Source organism: Petaurus breviceps, unplaced genomic scaffold (assembly GCF_028583685.1).
Source record: "Petaurus breviceps papuanus isolate PSGF00001 unplaced genomic scaffold, PetGlider_PUasm1.0 90760, whole genome shotgun sequence".
Taxonomy (NCBI): domain Eukaryota; kingdom Metazoa; phylum Chordata; class Mammalia; order Diprotodontia; family Petauridae; genus Petaurus; species Petaurus breviceps.
This window is the reverse complement of record NW_027187338.1, coordinates 8,859,447-8,878,807: the sequence shown is the minus strand read 5'-3', so window position 1 is coordinate 8,878,807 and position 19,361 is coordinate 8,859,447. Positions and strand designations below refer to the sequence as shown.

General features: G+C 50.7%; 1 protein-coding gene across 7 annotated transcripts in view; it reads left to right on the top strand.

Moving 5' to 3' along the window:
• The window catches only part of COL16A1 (collagen type XVI alpha 1 chain), an 85,546-nt gene that overhangs the window by 21,299 nt on the left and 44,886 nt on the right, over window positions 1–19,361 (top strand). For all 7 annotated transcript variants that reach the window (XM_069068051.1, XM_069068049.1, XM_069068050.1 and 4 more), the window contains exons 12-37: window positions 143–169; window positions 805–867; window positions 1,572–1,613; window positions 1,750–1,794; window positions 1,933–1,968; window positions 2,683–2,745; window positions 2,870–2,914; window positions 3,120–3,215; window positions 3,979–4,017; window positions 6,212–6,256; window positions 6,401–6,436; window positions 6,652–6,762; window positions 8,415–8,453; window positions 8,837–8,872; window positions 12,441–12,542; window positions 12,864–12,908; window positions 13,053–13,088; window positions 13,337–13,381; window positions 14,088–14,204; window positions 14,356–14,391; window positions 14,896–15,003; window positions 15,869–15,991; window positions 17,044–17,097; window positions 17,366–17,407; window positions 17,888–17,923; window positions 18,010–18,063. In XM_069068051.1, coding sequence (XP_068924152.1) covers window positions 143–169; window positions 805–867; window positions 1,572–1,613; window positions 1,750–1,794; window positions 1,933–1,968; window positions 2,683–2,745; window positions 2,870–2,914; window positions 3,120–3,215; window positions 3,979–4,017; window positions 6,212–6,256; window positions 6,401–6,436; window positions 6,652–6,762; window positions 8,415–8,453; window positions 8,837–8,872; window positions 12,441–12,542; window positions 12,864–12,908; window positions 13,053–13,088; window positions 13,337–13,381; window positions 14,088–14,204; window positions 14,356–14,391; window positions 14,896–15,003; window positions 15,869–15,991; window positions 17,044–17,097; window positions 17,366–17,407; window positions 17,888–17,923; window positions 18,010–18,063 — 1,521 coding nt within the window. The remainder of the gene's footprint in view (window positions 1–142; window positions 170–804; window positions 868–1,571; window positions 1,614–1,749; window positions 1,795–1,932; window positions 1,969–2,682; window positions 2,746–2,869; window positions 2,915–3,119; window positions 3,216–3,978; window positions 4,018–6,211; window positions 6,257–6,400; window positions 6,437–6,651; window positions 6,763–8,414; window positions 8,454–8,836; window positions 8,873–12,440; window positions 12,543–12,863; window positions 12,909–13,052; window positions 13,089–13,336; window positions 13,382–14,087; window positions 14,205–14,355; window positions 14,392–14,895; window positions 15,004–15,868; window positions 15,992–17,043; window positions 17,098–17,365; window positions 17,408–17,887; window positions 17,924–18,009; window positions 18,064–19,361) is intronic.

The following is a 19,361-nucleotide window of genomic DNA, read 5'->3' as shown; positions in this document are numbered from 1 at the left end:
TGGTTGGGGTTTTTTCGTTGGGTTGCTGGTGTGCCTTGGCAAACTCACTGGTGATTTTTGATCCTCCATATTCGCCTCTGGCCACTTCTTTCCCTCCTCTGTCTCCTTGTCTCCCTGGTGATCCACCTCTGTGTCTCCTCAGGTCACATTGGGTCCTCCTGGTCTCAAGGTGAGTCCTAAGCCCCAGAGGACAGTCTTCCAGTCTTTTCCTCCTGCTTTCCCCACCCCATCCCCATCCCCACTCCCCAAGCCTCTGTCCTCAGCCCCACACGATTATGGTTGTGAGTATGACCTTTTGGGTAACCATGCAACTATGGGTCCATAGGATGTGTGCATGTTCTCTCGTGGGACTCGCTCTATGCATGATGGCATGTGTGTATTCATGGCGATACATGACCATGACATGCATACTTGTGTCTATGTGTGGACTGTGGGGTTTTGTGCATGCACATGTGTTTGCATGTGCCCAAGAATGTGCGTGGGGGGGAGGGCAGGGAGGCAATCCACCTGTGACTTTGTCTTATTTGTCCCACATATGTCTCTTCATGTGCATCTGTCCCTTCATGTCTATGTGCTTAGAGGTATGGGGTGGGGCCAGGGCAGAAAATAATTTCCCTGAGATTGAATATGGCTGCTCTAATCTAAACACATGGGACCTTGGGACCTGAGGTGGGCAAGGCTATGCCTGTACCCGCCATGTGAGATGGGTTAGCCACCTCTCCTGGTCTTTCTTGCTTGTGTTAGCTTTGGGCTAAGAGGCTGAGTTCCACAGTTGAGTTCCTTAGCTGAGTTCCTTACACACAGGGTGGAAAAGGTGAGCGGGGTCTACCTGGCTCTGAAGGACCCAAGGGAGAAAAAGGAGCTCGGGTAAGTGACCATCTGCCCCTGCTATTTGTTCCCTCGACTCATGCCTACTGCTGGGGGAGGGGCTGACACCCCAAGGCTGTGCCCACAGTTGAATGTGTGAGTGCTCCCCAAGGCAGTGAGGAGCGTGGACCTCCTCCTATGGCCCAGGCAGCTGTCATTCCAGAGGCACACACAGGCACATGGAAGCCTAGAGTTGCTGGTCCCAAGCTCCCTGCTCTGAAAAAGGGTGTCTCTGGGTTCCCAGAATGCCCAGAACATCCCCCATCTTCCAGGAAACAGAGAGTCTTTTTTCCCAGTAATTCTCTTTTAGTAGAATGAAGCAGGTAGGTGTGTACGGTGGATAGAGTGCCAAGTCTGGAGTTAGGAAAACATCCTCCTGAGTTCAAATCTGACCTCAGTCTTACTAGCTGTGTGACTCTGGGCAAGTCACTTAGCCCTGTTTGCCTCAGTTTCCTCATCTGTAAAATGAGCTGGAGAAGGAAATTGCAAACCAGTCCAGTATCTTTGCCAAGAATACCCCAAATGGAGTCACGAAGAGTTGGACACAGCTGAAAATGACTGAACAACAGAACCAGAAAGATCTCTAACTTCCTACAAACTCCCTTCCCACCCTTGGCTTCTCTTCCCCCAAATTTTGGTCTCCCTCCCCCTCTTCCACAATTCTGGCCCTGTCCCTCTTCTCCTGAACTCCCTCTTGCCCACAGGGTTCTGACTGTGTCCGTACCTCCCCGGACGCCCCTCTCCAGGTAAGGTTCAGTGGAATTGGAGGGCACTGGGGAGAGTCTTTGGCCACACAGGGGAGGTTATTCAGGCCAGATGCCTAAGTAAGGCATATGTTCCCATGCCCCCCTCACGCATCCTCTCTCTCCTCCTACCTGCCAGTGTGCTGAAGGTCCCAAAGGGGAAAAGGGAGATCGAGGAGACTCGGTGAGTGGGGCAGCCTCTCGGGTATGGTTAGGGCGGGAGGGGAAGGAGTCAGGGTATGATAGCTGGGACTGGCATTGCAGGGCACAGGGGCTCACCTCTGGAGACTCACCTTCTTTCCTCCTCTTGTCCTTCCTCCAGGGTCCCACTGGAATTACTGGATCAACTGGGCAGAAGGTAAGTTTTCTTTACCTTCTCTAGGGAATGGAAGACTCAAAATGAAGTCAGAGGAACCAAGAGACCTACAGTCAGGTCCTGACTCTGACACTGTGACCTTGAGCAAAGTCCTTCCCTTCTCTGGGCCTCAGTTTCCTCATCTGTAAAATGAGGGGACTGAACTTAATGATCTCTCTGATTCCAGCAATAACAGCCAGTTGGATGGGGGTGGGGGGTGGGGAGGAGAGGGAGTTCCAGAAACCTCAAGCTGTCAGGGCCCCCAGAAGGTTTGGTCACCCATGCCCCTACTTCCCTGATGGTCCTTACCCCGATCCTTCTGTTGTAGTAAAAGCTGCCATTAAGGAACCATTTGGAGGTTTGCAAAGTCTTTTTTTAACCAATATTCTCACTTTTTACATATGCTATCATTGAGGCAGGTACTGGACTTGCAATTTCATCCGTATATAAAATTCCCAGATGTGGAAGGTCCTACTACCAATGCTAGCAGGCACCTTTTAGTATTAGACAGTTGCCTAAAGTTCCTAGAGGTTGAGTGACCTACCCAAAGCCAATCAAGCCAGTGTGTGTCACAGGCAGAACTGGAACCCAGGACCTCCTGACCCAGAGGCCAGCTGTCTATCCATGATGACACAATGTGTCTTCTTTTAATCTTCATGAGATGAGCTCTGGATTCTAGGTCTACATCCTAAGATTATGTTATGTCTTCCTTTCTAGGGCCAGAAAGGAGAGAGAGGAGATGCAGGCTTCAAGGGTTCAGTGGGGAAGCCTGGCCGAGATGTAAGGCACATGGGGATGTGGGGCAGGGGAGGTCCGAGGGACGCTTGGGCTCCTCTGCTGCTGGGGATGCCTCTGGCATCAAGGCCCAGGGTTCAGGCTGGTTCCTGTCTCCCATCTTCTGTAGGGCCGACCTGGGGAGATCTGTGTCATTGGGCCCAAAGGCCAGAAGGTAAGGGGTCTCGGGGCTCCCCACTGTGGGCTAGTGGCATGATGGGAAGAATCCTCCTATTACCCATGTCTAGTAGAATGGAGGCTCCTTGAGGACAGGGCACATCTCACTTTTGTTCTTTACTTTTGTCCCCAGCACCTGGTGCAGGGCCTGGCACAATGTAGGCATTTAATAAACGTTTGTTGATTGATTGTGTTTGTTTCAGGGTGATCCTGGCTTTGTTGGACCAGAGGGACTGGCTGGAGAACCAGGGCCCCCAGGACTCCCAGGACCCCCTGGGATTGGACTGCCAGGAACACCTGTGAGTACCCTCAAACCCTTCCCCCCACACATGGAGTAGTCCATGTCAAGTGTCCCTCTTTGTGCCCCATAAATGTATCTGTTCCCATCACCCTACTCAGAGAGACCCCAAGAACAAAGGACTGGGTAAGACAGGGAAGAGAAGGAGACATAACTTCAGGGAACCCCAGTCTGAGGGGTAGGCATGACTGACCTCAGAGACCCCAATTCTGACAAGGAGACACAGCTTTGCTCTCAAGGATCCCTAGTCTAAAGGATAGACATAGCCCCGGTTTCAAAGTCCTTCAATTTGAGGAGATAGCTCTTACTTCAGAGACCCCATTTCTGAGGGGGAGACACAGTTCTGCTCTCAGGCATCCCCACTCTGAGGAGTAGATATACCCCTTATTTCCAGACCTTCAATTTGAAGAGACACAGCTCAGCCCCCAGGAACCCCCAGTTTAAGGGGTAGACATGACTGCCCTCAGGAACCCCCAGTCTAAGGGACAGACATGATTCTGGTCTCAGGGACTCCCAGTCCAAATGTAACTATGCCCCTGATCTCAGGGACCCCCGTTCTAAGGGGGAGACACAGATCTTCCCTCAGGAACCCCCATTTTGCACCTGAGAGATTCCAATTCTGAGGTGGAGACACAGCTCTGCACTTAGGAGGCCTCCTGTCTGGGTGAGATGCTGCAGCCCCCTCAGGAGGAGAGGTTCAAAAGTAAAGGAAGAAGGGCTTTTGAAGGGAGGTTGCTGAGCCTGATTTCTGCCTCTGCCTACAGGGGGACCCTGGTGGTCCAGCTGGTCCAAAAGGAGACAAGGTAAACTCAGGGAGCTTCGGGCTAAGCTGGACATGGGAGGGAAAGGGTTGAAGAGGTTTTATGGAAACCCCAGACAGGCTCTCAGTCACCGCCCCCAGCCCCTGTCTCCCTCTCAGGAAAGAGGCCAAACCTCAGCCAGACTCCGACTCAGAAGTCTGAAGATTAATCTGTAATAAGCTGGAGAAAATGGATTTTTTTTCCTTTTCTTCTCCTCCCAGCTCCCGGCGCCTTTCAGCTCCCCCAGGCCCTTGGCTCCCTTCACAGTCACAAAGCCTTGCCCAGTATGCAGGGCACTGTTGGGGGTGGGGCGTGGTCCAGGGCCCAAGACAGGCCAATTTAGCCCCAACCAGCTCATTCTGGGCCCTGACCCCAAGTCGCTTCATGCAATAGCGAAGGCTCCTCCTCCTGGGTCTTTCCATTCATATCTAGAGGATGTCAGACCCTGTGACAAGTGACTAGCTGTGGGACTCCCCCAGAGCCTCTGATCCTGCTCAAAGAAGCAAGGACAGGAGAGAAATTTGAGTTAGAGAGATGATGATGGGGGTTGTTATGATTAATAAGAGCTGGCTTTTAGAAATACAGTTTTACTAACATTGCCTCATATAAACATCACACAATTTTTGTCAGTGGGGCAGAGATTATTCTCCCCATTTTACAGATGTGGAAACTGAGGTCCAAGGAATGGAAATGACCTTCCCAAGGTCACACATCTAGTGTGTGTCCATCACTCTTTCCAGTCTGACACAGGGTTGGGGAGACCACAAGTCACATCAACCAATCAGCCATCAGCATGAATTTACCAAATGCCAGGCCCTGAGCAAAGCACTGGGGGTACACAAGCAAAAATAGCCCCTGCCCTCTAGTAGCTTACATCTGAATGGGGGAGATGACATGTTTAAATGGGAACATTCAGTAGCTAGAAGGTAGCTTAAGAGTGGATGAAACTAGCAGCTGGGAAGGGAATTAAGGGTTGACCCTGGAAGGATGGAGCAGGAATAAAGGGTGTTTGGCTAGAGTTAGATGGAAAGTCAGGAGCCCTGGAATCGAGTCCTGCCCTCATATTCCCCAGAAGACAAGGCAGACCTGAGCAGTGGATGAGAGTGCCCGACTTCAGAGTCAGGAAGACCTGACTTCAGATCTTGCTTCAGTTAGCGGTGTGACCCTGGGCAAGTCACTTCTCCCCTGCATGGTTTCCTCCCCTGTAAAATAAAGGAATTGAACTTGATGACCCCTAAGGTCCCTTCCAGCTCTGATTCTCTGAACTATGCGACCCTAAGACTTGCCCTCACCAAGCCTTACTTCCCTTATCTGTAAAACAGGCTCAGTGCTGAATTACCCTCTGAACCTCTCTGGGCTGTTATGAGAAAAGAGCTGGGTTTGTTTTAAAAGGTTAGAGAAATGTGACTTCTTGTTGTTCAGTCGTTTTTCAGTTTGTCCAACTTTCTGTGACCCCATTTGGGGTTTTCTTGGCAAAGACACTGGAGTGGTTTGCCATTTCCTTCTCCAGCTCATTTTGCAGATGAAGAAACTGAGGCAAGCAGGGTCAAGTGACTTGCCCAGGGTCACCCAGCTAGGAAGTGTCTGAGGCTGAATTTGAACTCAAGTCTTCCTGACTCCAGGTCTGGAGCTCTTTATACACCACATCATCTAACTGTCCATGTTGTTCATAAGAAGAGATATATGTGTGTGTCTGTATATATGTGTGTATGCATGCATGTATATGTACATTGTGTATATATTTATATATATGTACATACGTGTACACACATATATTGTATGTGTATGCATGTATACATAATGTCCCTTACTATTAATATTATATAATATCCCTTAGGCTGCAGCAGAGATTGAGGGAAGAAGTTGCCATAAGGGAGGGGTGTTTGGTGAGGGAGCAGGAAGGGACTGAGGAAGCGAACTCTCCCTGGAGTCATTGCATCAAGGAGGGCTGCCTGGAACAGGCAGTTCAGGTCCCTGGCAAGTATACAGTACAGTGGAAAGAACCTTGGACCAGGAATTAGGAGGCCTGGATTTGGGGCCCAGATCTGCCCTTCACTGGCCATGTATCCTTGGATAAACCATCCACCCTCTCCAGACCTCAGTTTTCCCATCTGTACAATAGGGTTAGACATGATGATCTGTGCCTCTCAGATCCCTCTTGCACCATTAACCAAAGCCTCTGACTTTTTCTCTTCAGGGAAGTTCTGGGTCTCCGGGGAAGGAAGGCCCAGGGGGAAAGCCTGTGAGTATTGCCCAGAAGGGCTTGAAGGGTCAAGGGAGGCCAGCTCTACCTGTGGCTAATGGTACTCTCTCGGGCTCCTCTTCCAACCATACCCACCTCCCTCCCTATGGGTCTGCTGTTCACTGATGTTTCTTTTTCCAATAGGGGAAACCAGGGATACCAGGGCTTAAAGGAGAAAAGGTGAGGTCTGATTGGAAGGTCTCAGGGCTGAGGGTACCCCTGGGTGGTGTCTGCCCACCACAGGGACCAGGATTCCTGGGTACTCACACCTCCCTTGGGGGAGTTGCTAAGCCTGGGCTTGGTGGAGAAGAAGGTTGGGCAGGGCTAGTGACTATGGGAATTAATAGGGTTGGCCTGAATCCAGGATTCCCTTCATGGCTTCTTTCCTTCCATAGGGTGACCCCTGTGAAGTGTGTCCCACCCTGCCTGAGGGGCTCCAGAACTTCATGGGACTGCCAGGAAAACCAGGCCCCAAAGGGGAGCCAGGAGAACCTGGCCAGCTCCAGGTGGGTTGGCAGTTTTTGGGCAGAGTGGACAGCACACAAATACTTATTGGCATGACTATCTACACAGAGTGGTCTTTGGAAAGCTAACATTTTTGTGTCTGGGACAGAATGGATTTAGGGTTAGGTTTATCTAGGTATGGCCACTAGGGGGAGGAGGTGAGCCTCAGGATACCATGAGGGTTTGAATCTGCTGAACTGTGAGGAACCCCACCCCAACCCCTACCCCTGCCTTGTCCCTGAACAAGGCATGATCATCACTGCTGTGGGGATGGGCAGAGGAAGAAGTGTACCCCAGAATAATGAATTAGCACCCTCTAAATTTTGCACCCTGGGACAAAGCTCTGATGGCCTTTCCTGGTTACAGTTCTGGGTGGCTTAGAAGGGTCATGTGCCTCCATTAGTCCCCAAGTGTATAATAATAGATTATGGTATAAATTAGTGGGTGCTCTGTTCCCCCATTATTCCTCATGGACATGTCCACTATCTCCATGCTCTCTCACTTTCCATGGTTATAACTATAGATTAAAGTATGGGCTAATGGAACATATGCTCCTATTCCCCGTGGGTACCCCCACCGATGTGTGTATTAAGGTCTAGAAAGGCCAAATTCTCTCATTCTCTAAGACCATTGATCTGGGGGAGCCACAACCCTTCCCTGAACAAAACCATAATCTGTGTAGTAGAGGCCAGATGTCCCGTTATTCCTGATGGGCAGCACTTCTATGAGGGATGAGCTGAAGGGCCCGTGGTCTCTTGCTGTCCAATGGCAAAATCATATACTATCATGGAGCTATATGCTCTGGTTATTCCCTATGGGCACCACCGCTGGCGGTTTGTATTAGGGCATGGCCTAGAGAGGCCCTATTCTCTTCCTCTTCAAGACCACTGATGGGGAGTGTGGGGCAGGTGATCCCAGAAGGTCCCTGTACTCTCCATCTGCAACAGCAGAGCTATAGACTGTCTGTGGGCTAGTAGGCACCATTATTCCAAATGCACAAGACCACAGATGAGACTAGAGGGGCCACATACTTTTCTCTCTTCCATAATCACATGTTATAGTGTAGGTTACTGGGACCATTTGCTGTCATTCAGTCCCTTTTCAGTCCTGTCCCTTCCTGACCCCATTTGGGGTTTTCTTAGCAGAGATGGTGGAGTGGTTTGCCATTTCCTTCTCCAAGTGGGACAATGTGCCTCCATTATTCAAAATAGGCAAGACCACTGCTGCAGAGTGGCCCACAAAGGCCACCTCTCCTCATTCCCCATGGGCAGAACCATGGATAACAGAGTCGAACAAGACCAACGGTGGGGCTCCTAGGAGCTCCACATCCTCTCCCTCTCCAGGGGCAGAACCATAGATTACAGAGCGGACTAGAGTATCCCCCAAGAGGCGGGACCATAGAATTGGCGCCCCCCACTCCCGGCGTCTCCATGTCAACGACCCCGCCCTCCAGCGTCTCCGTGGCAACGGCCCCTGTGCCAGGGAGGCGGCTGCAACCGTGCGGGCAAGATGCCCTTCGGGAGTGCCGGGGTAGAGCCGGCTCTCATTGTGAGCCTGGGCAGACTGGCCGGGCGAACCTGGGAGGGAGGGAGGCCGGGGTGATGGGGGATGGTCAGGCCTCCCTGCCCTCACCCCAGCCCGGCCTCTTTTTCAGGACTACCTGGGCCACGCTATGGGGCGGAAGGGCGACCGGGTAGGTATTGGGGGGCCAGGGGCAGGCAAAGCAGGGCCCCAGCTTCTGTCCGTGTGGGAGCCTGGGTCTGGGTTCAGATCCTGCCTTGTCACTGTCACTGGGAGATTCAGGGCAGATCACCCCCACTCTCCCCATCCTCAACTCCGGCGTCTGTTTCCTCGTCTGAAAAAAAAAAAACAAGGGGGTTGGACCAGCTGGCCTCGAAGACCCAGTCCGTCCTTTGAATAGCCCCAAAAGGGGGAGAACCAGATCTCTTGCTCCCACAGCAGTACCATAGGGGAGGTGTTGACAGAGACCCTCCCCTCCCCCCACCTTGGCTGGGCTCTGGGGATCCTGAACCCCGCCCCATTCCCCAACCAAAGCCCCCTTTTGTCTCTGGGCAGGGAGAACCTGGCATCAGTGGAATGAAAGGTGAAAAGGTAAGTGGGACTTCAATGCCGTGAAACAGATGATCTCAGCTGAGGCCATCCCACCTCTCACCTACACATCTGCAGATTTGAAAGTGCTCTATATAAAGCCCATCCCAATCTGGCTCCAGCCTGGCTTTCTAAACTGATTTCTCATTACTCCTCACACACTCTTCAGTCTCACTCCCTTGGCTATACCAGCTGCTGTGTGTTCCAATCTCACTGGGCTCCCGGGCCATCTCCATGCCCATGCCTGCCATCATATCTACCTTAGAGATTCCCTAACTCTGAAGGCTCAACTCAGAGCCACCTTCTCCATGAGACTTCCTGACCCCCCCATCCACACTCTTCCTTGTTGGTACTCTGCCACCCCCCACTTTCTTTGCATTTCTTTATATGTTTTATTAACTATGCACATGTTGCCCCCCCCAATAGAATGTAAGCCACCAGAGGGCAGGCACTGTGTCTTCATATCCCTAGCACATTTTAGAGCAGGTAGAGAGCTGGCCTCAAAGCCAGGAAGATCTGTGTTCAAGCCCAGCTTCTGACACTTGATTATGTGACCCTGAGCAAACTGCCCGGCCTCTCTGCTTCCAACTTTCTGAGACTCTTAGTTGCAAAAGAGGGGCAGAATTCCTTATACCAGCTAGGTGGCACAGTGAATAGAGCACCGGCCCTGGAGTCAGAAGGATCTGGGTTTGGATCTGGCCTCAGACACTTAACACAAAAATTAGCCATGTGACCTTGGGCAAGTCACTTAACCCCAATTGCCCTCCAAAAAGCAAAAAAAAAAAAAGAATTCCTTATACCAGTAAAATTACAAGGCCAGCCTCTTCCTTGACACTTTGACCAGCATCTAGTAGGGGCTTTGCCAAAGTGCTTGTATGCCAGACCAAGGCAGCTGGTCCTGTGGACAGAGTTCTAGACTTAGGAAGACCTGAGTTCAAATTCTGCCTGTGACCAGGTGACCTTGAGTAGATCATTAAACGATTTTGAGCCTCCAACAACTAATTGCTAGGACTTCTCTATGAAGGCTTAGGTGAGTGGTTATATCACTGGGGGCAGGTGGAATTTGCACACTGAGATTAATGAAATCACAGATATTTGCCATTAGAAAGATAGATATGATATAGTTTATGCATTCAAGATGCTTCTGATAAAATGTTACAAGTAACTATGATACAGGGGAGCAAGAGGGAGAAGCAGAGGAGCTCTGGTAAGGGCAAAGGACTCTGGGAACTTTCTGGAGGGAGAAATCACTTTTTCCCGTGGGGTGGGGCTAGAAGGGAAAGTTGGGCAGGGCTCCCTGGAGGAGCTGGCATCTGAATTGGACTATGAAGAAGGGAGGGAACATCGACAGACTGAAATGGAGAGAGTTTATTTTAGCCACAAAGTCACAGAGCTGAGAGAGATGGGACAAAAATGACAGTGGTTTGGTAGGGCTGGATATGGAGTAAAGATGTGACACTTAAAAGTTTTGGATGGGAGTGACATGGGCAGGGCAGGGCATTAGGGAGTTCATTCAAGTCACACGTGCAGAATACATTAGAGATGTTGGCAGAAAGACCCGCTGGAAGGCTATTGCAATCGTCCAGGTGGGAGGGAATAATGGCAGCCAGAGGCCTTGTATGTGGCAAGAAGACGACAGCGGGGAGAAATATTGTGGTGGTAGAATCAAGAGGCCTTGGCAGCTGATTGACTGGGGGAAGCGGCAGTGAAGTGAAGAAGAAGGAAGAATCAAAGATGATTGACAGTGTCCTAAGTCTGACTGATTGGAAAGATAGTGGTGCCCTGTGCATAAATAGGGTAGAAGGGTGGTAAAACTGATACAATCTGGAGTCAGAAAGACTTATCTTCTGAGTTCAGATCTGGCCTCAGACACTTATTGCCTGTGTGACCCTGGGCAAGTCACTTAACGGTGTTTGCCTCAGTTTCCTCACCTGTAAAATAAGCTAGAGAAGAAAATGGCAAACCACTCCAGTATCCTTGCGAAGGAAACCCCAACTGGGGTCATGAAGAGTCAGAAACAACCGAAAAATGACCAAAAACCAATGACAAAGTACATAAATATGGAAGCTGGTTATAGGAGGAAAGGTGTCATGTTCTGTTTTAGATTTGTTGAGTTGGGGGTACCAGTGGGACATCAAGGAGGAGCTATCCTGTAGACATTTAGAGATGGGAAACCAGAGCTGGAGCCAGAGAGAGAGAAATTAGGAGGCATTCCCCAAAGGAGAGCTCATTAAAGCAATAGGCATGGATAAGACTGGCCAGGGAGAGAATGAAGAAAGTTCAGACCCTGAGGGAAGATGATGCCAGAGAACCATGATCAATGTCACAGAAGTCAGAGGTGGAAAGAGCATCAAAAAGGAAGGAGTAATCCATAATGTCAACTGCTTCGGAAAGGCCAGGGAGAACGAAGATTGAGAAAAGGTTAATAGATTGGGTTAGTAGGTCACTGATGAGCTTAGAAAGGAGAGGATTAGTGGGGGGCAGGGGGCCAGGAAGTAGAAACCATGAACCTTTCCAATACTTTGGAAGCTCTGACAGTGAAGGAGGTGTGGTCTCGAAGTACCCCACGGAGATATGTAAAGCTTTTAGCACAGTGCCTGGCCCATCGCAGCTGTATGTATCCCTTTCCTCTCCTCTCCCTGCCTTGGGTCCTGTTCTGCTTAACATTTTTTGATGACTTAGATCAGGGTATAGATGCCATACAGACCATGTTCACAGATGACCAAGTGCTAGTACAAACAACTAAGACGGTGGATGGAGATTCAGTGTCTAGAAGGATCTGGATGAGCCAGGACAAATCTAATAATGCAGAATGTTATCAGGATAAATATAAAGATCTATGCTTGGGTTAAAAAAATCAATTTGCTGGTACTAGATAAGGGAGGCCTGTCTAGACAACAGTTCATATGCAGAAGATCTGGGCTGCTGTGAAGACCAGGTGAGTCAGGAGTGAGAGCAGCTGAAACAATGTTAACATAATCTTGGGTTAAATTACAGACTCGTTGGAAGGGCATTGACTGGCTGCAGCTCACCTTCTGATGGGCAGCCAGGTTTGGGGCGGGAAGTGGTCAATGCCCATGCCCTACACAAATGAATTGTAAAGACTGAGGGTGTTTAGTTTAGAGAAGGGGAGATTTTGAGGGGACCTTGTGACTATCTTCTAGTTTCTGAAGGCTACCTCAAAGAGAAGGGAATAGTTTTACCAAGCTTATTTCCACAGGACAGAACTGGGAGCTGGAGGTAGGAATTACAAAGGCAGAGTTAAGATTGGTGTAAGAAAGATCTTCCTTCCAACCAGAGTGCCCCAAAAAGAGAAGCAAGCTGCCCCTGGAGGCCAGCAGATCTCCATCATTGAGGTCTTTAAGGGGAGATTGAATGACCTTTTGTTGGGGATATAGTATGAATCCCTGCTCAGGAACCCATCAGGCTGGATGCTCCCCGGTGTCATCATCAGCTCGAGATTCTATGATTTCCTCATGAGGATGATAGCTTAAGGAAGGGGCAAGGTCAAGAGAAGGCCCGTGGGGAGAGTGGATGACCCTCTGTTTTCCTTGGGCTTGTTTTTCCCCAGGGGGAGCCATGTCTGTCCTGCAGCCTAGGCATAGATACCCAGAAGTTGATAGGAACCAAGGGAGACATGACCTTCCCAGGTTTTGGACCTCCTGGACCCCCGGTGAGTGACCCTACCCCCTCAGAGCCTATGGAATTCCCCATTGAGCTTGGTATCTAGGCCACTCGGGATTCCCATGATCTTAGACTCCTTCCTTCAACCAGTATAGGAGGCCCCCGCCCTGAGACTACTTGGTCTTCATCCCAGTATTACATCTGGCTTAATATATGACCCTGGCTGAGTCAACCCCATCCTGGGGCCCCAGTTTTCTCATCTGGCACATGAACAGGAGTTGGGGTGACTGCCATTTCTCATTCCAGGGTCCTGGAATGTTTCTCACTGGGGTGAGGAGCATCCTAATTTCTTTCTTTGGCATATTTTCAGGGGGAAACTGGGGCACCAGGCCCAACAGGAATTAAGGGAGAGAAGGTAAGTGCTGAGGAGATGTTGGGAAGAGGCTGAAAGTATGATTTGGGATAGAGGGAGAGCTGAAGATGACAGGTCATATGTGATTTCAGTAGGAAACTCAGAACCCATGCCTCAGTCCCATTTTAACTCTGCTTTCCTTCTCAGGGTAATTTTGGTGAGATGGGGCCTGTTGGCCAACCGGTGAGTGGGTCTCAACTCTTGGAGTGGGATAGACAGTGTTATACAGTCCAAAACCAGCTGCCTTCTCCTGGAGTGGAGGAGAGGGAAGAAGGGAGAGGGAGAAGGCAAGGGCCAGAGAGAAAGGAAGAGGGAAGAAAAGGGAACAGGGGGACCTTGACAACCCTATGGTAGACTAGAGGGCCTGACGTTTGGGGTCTGGGATACCTGTCGGCACTTCTGTTGGTCTCTTACAGTCTATCTCTTCATAGGGGGCTCCTGGGGCCATGGGAGCAGCTGGCATTAAAGGGGAGAAGGTGAGACTGGAAGTTACTGATGCAGGGGTGGGGGTGGGCAGGATAAAGCCCAGGACAGTTAACACAGGGTATCTGTGTATGGGACATATGGTTATCTATGTAACTTTGGGCAAGCCCCTTAGCCTCTTTGGGCCTCATTTTCCTCATCTGTAAAATGAGGGGGTTGGTCCCTAAGCTCCTTTCCAGTTCTCTATCCTGTGACCCCCACACACCCCAATCTTCCTCAGTAGGCAGTCATGTGACACAGCTGGTGTAGGGGCTGCCATGCTGCCTTGCAGTCAGACCTAGAGCTCGATCCCGATTCTGAGGCTTAGTTGCTATGTGACCTTGGACAATTCACCTACCCTCTCAGCTCCTTTTTATCCCTGTAAAATGGGGATAATAATAACTGTAGGCCCCACTTCACACGCAGGTTTGCTGTGAGGCTCAGATAGGATTTTAAATATACGCACATATTCTAGACACATATACGTATGTATGTATGGCTTTGCATGTTTTAAAGTTCTGTATACATTACATATTATTATAGCCTTCCCCAATTCCAGATTTCAAACCCTAGAGTACAGAATTTGTCCTGGCTTGTCCAGAGCATCTGTCCAGTCCATGCCAAGCTTGGGATGGAGTGGCCTGGGGAAGTGGGATTGGGCTGGAGTGGGCCTTGGGGGACTTCCCCCATGCCCACTTAATTCTGTGCCTGTGCTGCCAGGGAGAACCATGTGAGCAGTGCCCTTCTGTGTCAGAGATTCATAATGGGGCCCTGCCTGGTCCCCCCGGAGAGAGAGGGGAGCCAGGACAACCTGGTAGTGGCCTGCCTGGGAAGCCGGTGAGTCTGTCCCCTCTGCTCTGTCCCTGGGAGGGAGGGAGGTGGGCCATGGATGGCACCCCTATCAGTGTTCCTGAGGACGTGCCAGGGGCTAGTGATGGAAGGACTGATGTCAGGCTTTCTTCTTTCCCGTGCTTCTTTTCTTCTTTAGGGTAAAGCAGGGGAACCTGGACTAAAGGGGCAGAAGGTAAAAAGGGGGGCTTTGTGGGTGTGTTGGTTGCAGGGAGGGGCAGCGGAGAGTTTCTAGTAAGACAGAGTTGGTTGAAGAAAGGGTACTGGATTTGGAGTCAGAGGACATGGGTTTGAATCCTGGCTCTGATACTTATTACCACAATGCTTTGGGGGAAGCCACTGCCCCCATCTGGGCTTTAGTTTCCTTATTTGTAAAATGAGGAGTGCTCTTTCATTCATTCATTCATTCTAAGGTTGCTTCTAACTCTAAATCCAGTGATTCTGGGAAGTCGGGTTCCTACACACACACACACACACACACACCTTGGCATGGGGATCCACCTCTTTTTCTTACCTTCTCTGCCCTCACCTGTCTCCCTGTTTCTGGCCCCTGAAGGTGCTAAGTTCAGCCCTACTCTCACCCCTGAAGGGGGACCTGCTCCACACCCATAGGGAATGCTTTCAAGCCCCACATGGCTGTCTTCCCCTCCCTACCCCCCTCTACACTAATCTCACACAGGGTGATGCAGGGAACCCAGGAGACCCTGGGAAGCCAGGCATCGAGGGACAGCCAGGGCTTTCAGGACAACCTGGGATCAGGGGTCGCCCAGGGCCCAAAGGAGAAAAGGTAAGTGCTGGACAGCAACCCTCCCAGTTGCCCAACAAGTGGGAAGGCCTGGCTCTCCTACCAGGCACCACCCAGGGCCTCTGTGGGGTGCCAGCTGCCTCCCTGAAGTGCATGCATTCGGTCTGGGTGCCAGTGACCTTCAGTCATGCAAACTGTCCTATGACCAGGGGCCCTAAGAGAGCTCAGAGCCTAAGCAAAATCAGGAAGTAAATTAAATGAGACAGAGGGTCAGAAGAGAAAAGCTTGCTGGGACTTTGCTCTTGGAGAGCTGCCAGAAACAGGATTGGGAGGTGGGCACCATGGGGCCAGGAGGCCCCAGTAGTTAGGAATCCTTGCTCCGATGGCTCTTGGCTAGGCTGGTGTGTGACTGGCCCCCAACTTAAGCTTCCTTCTCTGCAAATGAAGGGTGATGCTTAGATAGCCTGCTTCTCAGGGTGGGTGTGGGGAGAAGCCTGGGAAGCCGACAAGCACTGGAGCCCTGGGGATCCTGCCTAGGAGTGACAGTAGTGGGTGCTGGTGAGGAGGGGGAAGATTAATACAGGAAGGGGTGCACTCACTGACTTTGGGGTGAGAGGATCTTGGTTCTGGAACCAGCTGGTTGACTGTGGGTCGTCACCTAACTCCTGGACCTGGATTTCCTCATCTGCAAAATTCCAGAACTGGAGAGCAAAGGTGCTGGGTGGCTTTAAATGCTACTGTCCTCTTGAATGTGTGGTGGAGGACCATCGTAAGTCTCCCAGGCCTACGGGTACCACTGGCACCTGGGCGTGGGGTAAAGGGGCAGATGAGCTGAGCCCAGATAGTGCCCCTTCTCGGATGCCCAGCCACCTCTGCCTGACTACTCATCTGCCCCCTCTCTGCCTAGGGAGATGCCTGCGATGCCTGCCCCACACTGCAGGGAGAGTTTGCAGACGTCGTTGGAATTCCTGGGAAGCCCGGTGCCAAGGGAGACCAGGGTCCCGAGGGCGTGGGCCGGCCTGGCAAACCGGTGAACCCTTCTTTTCCTTTTGTCCTCTTCCCCGGGGTATAGTCACACTATAGCCCAGTGTGGCTTCTGTCCCTGGCCCTGAGCTATTTACCACTTTTATCAGGTGCTCATTTGAAAACATGTGTAGTCCGTCGATTGACCTGGATAAACTACAGATCTGGGGGGAGAAGTTAACACAATAGATGATGATGAAAGCCAGGCTGACCAAGCTGGAATTATGATCTGCAGCTAATAAGATGAAATGTAATAGGGCTAAATGTAAAGTCCTATTCTTTGGTTCAAAACATAAGCCTCACAAGTACAGAATGGGAGAGGCATGGCTAGGCCGCAGTTCATCTGACAAAGACCTGGGAGTTTTAGTGGACCACAAGTGCAGCCTGAGCTTACAGCACGACGTGGCAGGGTGCATTAATCAAAGCGACCAGACCACACACATCTAGGGCATTAACTTCAGTGCCTAGCCCCCATTTTAGGGAGGACATTGACAGTCTGGAGGGTGTTGGTCCAGCATATGGACCCACATAAGGAGGGGACCTGAGAAGAGGACTGGTGGATGGGACTGAGTGAATTTAGCTGGGAGAAGGGGAGACTTGGAGGAGCTTGTTTGCTGTGGTCAGAGGCAGAACAATTGTGTGGGCAGAGCCTGGCTTTAGAAGGAAGAACCAAGAGCATGGCTGGGGGCGGTAGATGCTTACATTGTCCCCAAATGGGATGGGCTCCTTCCAAAACCAGGTTGGTATCTCTTGATCTATCTCCAGGGCTCGAGGAAAGTGTTTTATGCATGTGTTTCATTATTCATTATTAGTTATGAATAGTAATGAGTGAGGCCCCATGGTCCAGTGAATAGGACTGACCTTGGACTCCTGGTGCATTGAGCTATGCGGGCCAGGCAAATCACTCCCTCCTGGTGGTCTTCAAGCCAGGACTGGGCAGCTGCTTATTGGATATATTGTACTGGGGGGGAGGGTGCTTCTGTTCTTGTATAGGCTGGGCTAGCTGACTCCTAGTGTCCCTGCCAGCTCTGTGATGACCCTCCCATGTGTGTCTTTCAGGGACAGCCTGGCCTACCTGGTGTGCAAGGCCCCCCCGGGCTGAAAGGTTTGCAGGTAATAGGGAGGGGAGGGGGACAGATGGGGAAAAGAGAGAGGGAGAATGAGTAAGGAGGAAAAAAGGCCCAGGATGAAATGAGGGAGGCCAAGGAAAGCAGCAAGGGAAGAGATCCGAGGGCAATGATCTGGGGAAAATGACAAGCAGGAATATGGAGGGATGAGAGAGCTGGAGAAGAAGGAAGAAAGGAGAGGGGGAGGGGGTCCAGGGGGAGAAGTATGGCAGGGGGGAGCATCAGAGACCAGAGTTTCTTGTCCTTCTCTTCAGGGTGAGCCAGGGCCTCCAGGGCTGTCAGTCCAAGGTCCTCCGGTGAGTTCCTCCCCCACCCCAGTCCACTTCCTGCCAGCCCCTAGCCCTTGGTCCCCTGCCAGAGTCCCAGACAGAGGCCTGACCACCATGGCTTCTCAGGGACAGAGCCCTGGGTTCCAGTCTTGGCTCTGCCTTACTGGCTGTCTTTGTGTAAGCCCTCATCCCTGTCTGGGCCTCTGGGAATTCTTTTGAATTAAGGTTAGGGGAGGTAATAACCTCAAGTGGCAGCTTTAGTGCTATGGGAAAACGGCCTGGACTTAGGGTCAAAAGAACTGGGTTCAAATCCCATTTATGCCACTTAGTACCTGAGTGAATTGGGCCAGTCACCAAATCTTTGATCATCTATAAAATAAAGGGGGCTGGACTCAATGGCCTTTAAGGCTCCTTCCGACTCTGAAGCTGATCCTGGCTGAGCAGTCCACATATTGTGTTGAGGTTGGGGCCTTCTCATATCTGTAATCCATGCACTCTGGCCTGCAGGGAGAGACCGGCGATCGGGGTTTGCCTGGCACCATGGTACGTCTGTCCCCTGGGCCTTGAGGGTGACTGGGAGGGGAGGGGCCCCTTTTAGAGGTATAATGTGACAGTCTTTCTTTCTCTAGGGACCTTCAGGCCCTCGGGGACCACCTGGCTTTGCTGGTGAGAAAGGTGCCAAGGTGAGGTACTTACTGTCTGGGAGGCCTCGGACTAGGCATTTCCCTTCTCCTGCCTCAGTCTCTTCATCTGTAAAATGAAGAGGGGAACTCAATTATCGCTAAGATCCCCTCCTGCTCTAACAGGACCTGTGCCCTGAGAGCTCCTTGTTGGCAAGTCACTTAATTGGGATAATAATGTCCGAACTTGCTAACTCCTGGTGTTGTTTAAGGAGAGCACCTTCTAAATGTGTTTTTAATATTACTGATACTTGAAAAGACCACAGAGCACAGTGGACTGTGAGTTTTCCTTGGATTGAGAAAAGGGGTTCAAGCCTCCCTCCTGGCACCCATTTTCCATGTGTCCCTGGGCAGATTGCGTAACCTCTTGGTGCCCCCCAGGCAACTCTCAGAGATGCCCACTCCAGATGAGTTGGTGCTCTGGTTTTCACATTAGAAATACCCTATACTGATGTCATTAATCACAGGAGGTCTGGACTAAAAATAATAAAAACTCGTTAAAAATAATGATTAAAGGTTATTGTTATTAATGATTAATTGTTAATAACAATAGCAGTTCCCTCTCTGGTTTCAGTGCAGAGGTAATCTTGGATCTGCAGGAGCGATTGTTCCAGTAGAGCCCAGATTCCCTGGCCAGGCCTCACAAGGCCACTTTCACCCCAGGCTTCCATGGCAGGTTTTCAATGTCTTTAGTTAAAGTACCAGAGAGACTCCTCAGCAGCTTGGGTTCAGGGGCTGGGCTCTTTGGGCCATTGCAGAGATGGGGTGATTGGTATGGGTGGAGGGGGAAGCCTGCTAGGACACATCCATAGATCCTCAACTGATTGAAGTCTGTGAGCTTTGTCCCTCATAGAAAATTCTCCTGGGGGCAGTCACCAGTGCACAGGCTCTGACAGCAGCATCCAGGGCAGATGGCATGGGAGCACACTGGCTCCCGGGAGAGGGGCAGATGCCTGGGGGGATAGCGTCCAGGATTACATGCCTGATTGAATGTTGCGTACTTATGTCGCTTCAATGGTGTGGGAGCAGATTGCAGCTTGGCTCTCCCTGCCAGAGAAGGGAAGGAAGGGAGGGAGGGAGAAAAAAGGGAAGGGAGGAAGGAAGGAAAAAAGAAGGACGGAAGGAGGAAAAGTGGAAAAAAGGGAGAGAAGAAAAAAGAGAAAAGAAAGAAAAGAAAAGAAAGAGAAAGAGAGAAAGGAAAGAAAAAGGAAAGAGAGAAAGAAAGAAAGGAAAGAAAGAGAAAGAAAGAAAGAAAGAGAAAGAAAGAAAGAAAGAAAGAAAGAAAGAAAGAAAGAAAGAAA